General features: G+C 39.2%; 1 protein-coding gene across 1 annotated transcript in view; it reads right to left on the bottom strand.

Moving 5' to 3' along the window:
- Positions 1-761, bottom strand: part of fax (failed axon connections) — a 37,026-nt gene extending 36,265 nt beyond the window's left edge. The window contains exon 1 of the mRNA XM_018539741.1: positions 639-761. Within this exon, the coding sequence (XP_018395243.1) occupies positions 639-761 (123 nt within the window). The remainder of the gene's footprint in view (positions 1-638) is intronic.
- Positions 762-6,373: the final 5,612 nt, after the last annotated feature.

Here is a 6,373-nt window from a genome sequence, read left to right as displayed (position 1 = left end):
CCGGCCGGTTCCTTCCTCCTCGCCCGCCTCGCCGCCGCCGCGCCGCCGCCGTCGCCGCTCGGCTCCGCGCAGATCCGTTCTCCCCTTGCCGCGTGCGCGCGCAGTAGCCGCGCGCATGCGCAAGCGCCACACCCCGCCGTGCTCGACATATTTAATTGGTCGGCCACCCCTGCCTCGCGTGCGCGCGAGGAACACGGACGAAGGGAGAGAAAGAGCGCGCGAGAGTGTGTCCACCCCCTTTCCCCTTGGCCGCCGTGTCGACGAGGAATACTCCAGGAAAGAGTCGCGCGGCAACGCCGCCGCCATCGCCGCCGCGGCGACTAGCGATGGCTTCGAACAGGGCCGAAAAGGGCGCATATCGATACCTTCCACTTGAAAGGGACGGTGCGCGCAGGGCCGTTTTTAGGGTTGCTCTCTCGTACGGGTGTAGAACGTACGCTTGATAGAAACGTATTCTAATAATAATCGTAAGCATCTCAGGCAGCGCAAACTAAAAGTAACACTATATACGTCAATTGTTCGTATTTTGGTTCGTGTTGCTTGAACGATCCTACAAATTTTTACACTTAAAACGAAATAAATGTATATATCCGGGGGTTGAAATGAAGACTAGCGAAGATGCCGAGTGCAAAAAGTACAGGCGACGCGAACAGACCTAATATTGTGTGCCTTCCAACGAGCGACACTGTGATCATCTCATCCTTGTTTAACACTGGCGAACAACGCTGTGTCATCTGTGTCGCTTGTTGGAAGGTACCCATTAACTGCTGCAGGCAACAATAGAAATAATGAAATGAGGTTCGGCCTTTTTATTCCTGAACTAGACTGCACTAGAAATCTCTTTATCGCTGTCGTTATAATAGCAAACGTATACCCTATCTCACTTTACGTTCCAAAAGTGTATGTTAGTTCAGCCATAGAAAACAGATCTGTAATGTAACACATGGTGTTGCATAGCAAGCATTGATATTGTTACAACATTGATATCGTTATGTTACTTTCAGTTGATGTTGACTGAAATGCTTCGCTTTGTTTTAACGTGACAGTAGCAATGGCGTTTCACTGGGAAAGCAGCTTTACGAATGTTGTAAGATTCTTTAATACGATTAGTTTGTATATTTAGATTTAGTGAGAGAGGGAAAAACCAATTATATATAATAAAATGTAAAAAAAAGAATCTTACAATAATTGTGCAAAATCTTTTGTGCTGTGAACGTAGCTATATTTTTGTCTGCACCGATGACTTGAATAGTATTATAATTTTTTTTTAGGGATCGCTTTTGAGCATTTTGATATACTATCCCGTCTTTACTGTCTTTGTTACCTGAAATAGAAAGTAAAGATTATGACACCCGACAAAATTTAGGGTCTGGTCTAACCAGACAACCTTCATAGCCGCACCATAAACGTGTACATAAAAAAATTATCACTTTTTATGTGCGTTTTTATAATAGGAATACAATAAATGATTTTTAATTCAATTTTTAAGAATTAGAAAAAGATGAAGTGTAAGTTGAACCAAGATTAAAGTGAATCTACATTGGTAAAAACGAACATTAAAATGCAAATGTAAAAAAAAAGGAACATTTTGGATTTATTATTTTCTTACGTTTCTGTGATAGATATCGATTTGTTTCCTGCTTATATTTTACTACCTTAGTTTCTTTTAAGTGCTATAACTTTACGTTTCGTTTCTTGTGCCATTTCGGACAACGCAAATTAAGCAGTAAAAGCGCGACGTATCAAAATGCATAAGAACAATGCGTTCGACAGAGAAGTAGCTTTGCAATTATTGTAAAATTCTTTAATATGATTGGTTTTGCCAATCCTAGTTAGTTTCTTACTCAATCTAAATGTATGAATTAATGATATTATAAAGAATTTTGTACAAAAGTAACGGGTTGCAAACCTATACACACCGCACAGATTATTCCAGTAATATTTCAGCGATATTGTTGTTAACAGCAAGTGTTGTTAGCAATATAGAAACATCTGAAATGTTGTTACAATTTTGTAGAAACATGGGAAATGTTGCAGCAATGTTGCTGCAAACTTCTGTGCTGTATGGGAAGTTGCTTTCTCTTAAACGCACCGGCTACTCTTTCCTCAAGGACGAGAGAAAGGGAAAGAAAGTAGTACATACAGGATAGCTTTGTCTAACAATACAACAAAATTTACTTCTCGACAATAAAAATCGTGTTTCGCCGTTTTACGCGCGCATTGACGACGGTATTCATGTTGTATATTTAAGACCATGTTAAGTACAGTCTTAAGTTATCACTCACAGAGCCGTACTAGCATCTGAGACATTACCTAAGTCGCTATTAACCCCTTCAGACCTGAATTTTATGAAATCATGTTGAAAAAAATCTTTTATACTTAATTCAAGGGCACTTTAATTTATACAAAAAAAATTAGTTTTTTCGTTATTTCGACTTATTTCCAAAAAATACATCATCATGTACATTTGATCTCAAATTTTTGGTCATCAATCAACATCCAATAGAACTAAATGGCTTCAACAGATGTCTTCAAAATTTGATGAAAATTGCAATGTACACAGAGTCTGAAGGGGTTAAACTATAAGAACGACCTATATAAATACCGACCTACATGTGAAATTAGTGAAACGCGACTACGACCCAGGGTGCGGGATCTCTAATCGCGCTCCTGAGACCATCGTTCTATCGACCGAGTGCGGAGATCGTTCTCGAGTGCATCGGACGAGTGCCTCGGGGATTCGAAAATCGGATCGGTCCCATCGCTTGCGCGTCCCGGGCCGCGCCGATGCAACGCGTGCGCGTCAGCGTTTTCGCACGCGCGAGCGAAAACGTGGCAACGCCGCGTGTCAAGCGCGGCGCAACAACGAACCCCTTTTCACGGGTTACTTTTTTTCCATTCTCTCTCTCTCTCTCTCTCTCTCTCTCTCTCCGGCCGATGGACTCTATTTGGAAAACTACTTGCCGGAACTCGCGGAGCGCAAACTCGGCCCGGTCAGCTCCGGTGCTCTCTCTCTCTCGTTCTCTTTTTTATTCTCTCTTCCTATTCATCTCCGTTTCCTCCTCTTTCTTTTTCTCGGCCATCGCCCAGTTGGAGTACCGTTGGAGTACCGTTTCGAGATTGTTAAGCCTAGAGATTGAAATTGCACCCTCGTGTGCGCCGCTTCGCCTCGGAATTATCGATAGACTGGGAGACGGTGGACGTGCGCGCGATCGATAGGTGCGCGACACCCTTCCGATAGGACGTTTAAACCCTTTGCGGTCTGGCGTCCGTCGTGACGTGCCAATCCCCCTCTGAGAATTCTACGCGCGTCTCTTTTTTTTCCTTTTGCTCTTTCGATATACCAGGAAAACGGCGAGCGCCATGTAATTCGCGTGGGAAAGACTCACGTTTTTCTTTTCTGAAACGTTACGAACGCGCCGAGCGGCGGATCGAATATCGCGGGCGTTTCGTAACGAGAGGGTTAACGACCGTGAAAATGAGGAGGGAAAAACGGAGCGTCGCCTCTCCCGACTTTTGCCGTCACGCCGAAAGCGGAAAACCGCGAACGGTAATCCTGGCAAAGATAAAAGTTGGAGCGTACCGTGTAAGTTGATTACGCTTCTTTTAACCCCTCGTGATCATTCGGAGTCCACTGGACTTTAGAAAAGTTTGAGAGGATCCGTATCTTTAATAATAATTATATATTTCTGTACTAAATAAATACTTTTTTGTGCAAAAATTTCACTTTTTTTTTTTCAAAAACTGACATTTATTTCTTATATAAATTTTAAAACGCAAACTGCGACACTATTTTTTTCTGAAAATGCTATCTTTCTGTAGAATATAACCACAAATTTTTATAAAAGAATTAAAAATGAACAAATTTATATTTAAAAAAATAACTTTTTTTTACATTTTTACTTTCACGATATTTTTTTTAAAGTTATAATTATAACTTTTACGAAGCCGCTATATTTCTCATTTCTACAATGGCTATATTCTGTAACTTTTTTTGCTCCAAAGAATATGAAAACTGTGAATACACGGCAACCAATTAAATGCATTCAATGTCATTTTGCTCCAAGAATGTGATCACGAAAGATTAAGCTTTATGTGGACAGAAATAAAATTGCAAAGCATATTTGAACAACTCGGTTACACATTGAAAAAAAATTGTTCATTTAACTGAATTAATTCAGTCGTCTTTACTTCTTTTGTTGGAGAATATATGTATTTAAGCCAAACATATATATATTTGGTTTAAATATATACATTTTTCAATAAATAGAAATTTCTAATTGTATAGATGAATATACGTTTTGTTGTCCCAATTTTCGTTTTCTAGAAGCTTTGTTTATATTGTAAGCTCATTGTATAATTGCATAAGCTTATGGTATACACTGAGGAAAATGTTCAGGAGATAAACCAACAAAAGATTATAACCAGAAAAGCATTGATGACGCTTAACAAAATTTTCGGTTATCGTAACCAGAAATTCTGTTTTGTCTCACCAAAATGCCATTCTGGTTGGATCTTTTTGTTAATTAAACCAAAACATTTTTCTTTATGTGTTTATAAATAATCGTATAGTTATAAAAAAATGATTAATCACAGAGTCCGGAGTATAAGAAGAATATTCGATTGTGGTTGGACAATTCTTACAGCTACAACCACTTACAACTACTTACGCAATTAAATAGAATGGATTTTAATCTCCCCTTACACTCGACTTACACTTCGATTTTTATTTTTACCAGGGAACTCACGCGAGATTATTTTTCATATCGTGTTTTGGGGGGTCGGGCGAACGCCGTCATGGGACGAAAAGAGATCGATATACGAGTGGCGATTCGGGGTAACTGTGACGTCGGGTAATTAACCAGTTGCCTCTGGGCAACGTTATATCGAGCAGCGCGCAATCGAGCCATTGTTGCGGCCAGATACGGAATATTATGAAAGAGGGAGGGGGAGCTAGAGGGAAATGGATTTTCTCGAATAACGAAAATTCCAGATAAAACTTGCATGGTTACCGTTAAAGAGACGCAGCCCTGTTTGTAAATGCACTTTCTATTAGCGGCAGATAATTTCACCCGAGGTTCGATATTAATTTTCAAACGAGAAAACAGACATAAAGCAAAAACTATGGAAAAAAAAATTAAATTACTTATTGATTTTCCTGTATCGACAACTAATCAATGTGTATAGAAACTATTGCTGCTCGAAGAACTTTTTTTATGAATGAACTGATGAATTAGTTTTTGATAACACACACATACATTTTAGATAAAATTTTTTTCTCTAATCTTCTTTCTTCGGTAATGACTCTTCAACAGACAATTTGGCTGATAATAATCGATAATCGAATAGATAAATGCAGAATTGTACGTATAATTATTAATTGTTTATAGAAGTGATACACTCTTTAAATTTTTTGGAGGTCTCATTCTAAAGAATGAAAATTAAAGTTTTAAAAAAAATCCCTCAATTTTTAAGTTTTAAGAGTGAGACTTCATTTTTTAGAATGTGATTTACTCTGAAAGTTTTAAAGATCAAAGGTTAATTAATTTCGTCAGAAAGTTTCCACATTTTTTTTCGTTCTCGGTAACACTTCGGATTGGACTTCTTTTTCTAATTATACAGCATCGTAGGGATCTAGCTGTTAGCATAATAGGATATATTACAGGTATCTTATCGATGCCTGGAAACAGAGACAACATCCTGTCCAAGTAATCAAATAAGGCAAAGAAGTGTCGTATTATATACAAAGTCATCGCGAGGTAGTTCCGACTTAGAGCATTTCCACAAAGTTTTTTCGCCATTAATATTATAACGACGTAGGCTTTATGTCGTTCTCTTTTACGTTTGGAAACGAAATATGGAATTGCGCGACCTGCTAGTAATACGTAATATAAAATTTATAGCGTACATAGATAGTTACAAAGGAATATATGAGCGTGAAAAAGATTAATATTATACTGAAAGAGAGACGTAGGAAAATTCTATGGTCGCTATGCCATATGGCAAGAAATTAAAACGAATCGCGAGTTACATACAAGACCCCCCTTCACTCTCTCTCTCTCTCTCTCTCTTCCTCTTTCGTGCGACAACACAAAATCGATCCGTCTAAAATGGGGCTTTAAGGGTGCACCCTACGCTTCTCTCCACTCTCCCCCCAACCCTTATTGTTTCCACCGGTAGTGCCGGTGGCGCGAGAAGAAACGATATCGATCTGGGTGAAACGTGTTATCAGAAAATGCACCCATCTGGAAAATCTTACGATGCGTTTGTGCATTATTCACCGTCCAAGAGTTTTTTTACGAACTCACCACCCTATGCGAGCTGTCTCTTTTACACGTTGAATAACCGTTTAACCTATTTCAACCCGGCGTTA

Source organism: Cyphomyrmex costatus, unplaced genomic scaffold (genome assembly GCF_001594065.2).
Source record: "Cyphomyrmex costatus isolate MS0001 unplaced genomic scaffold, Ccosl1.0 scaffold222, whole genome shotgun sequence".
Classification (NCBI taxonomy): Eukaryota; Metazoa; Arthropoda; class Insecta; order Hymenoptera; family Formicidae; genus Cyphomyrmex; species Cyphomyrmex costatus.
Note: the sequence above shows the minus strand (reverse complement) of the source record. Positions and strands in the feature narration are given on the sequence as shown.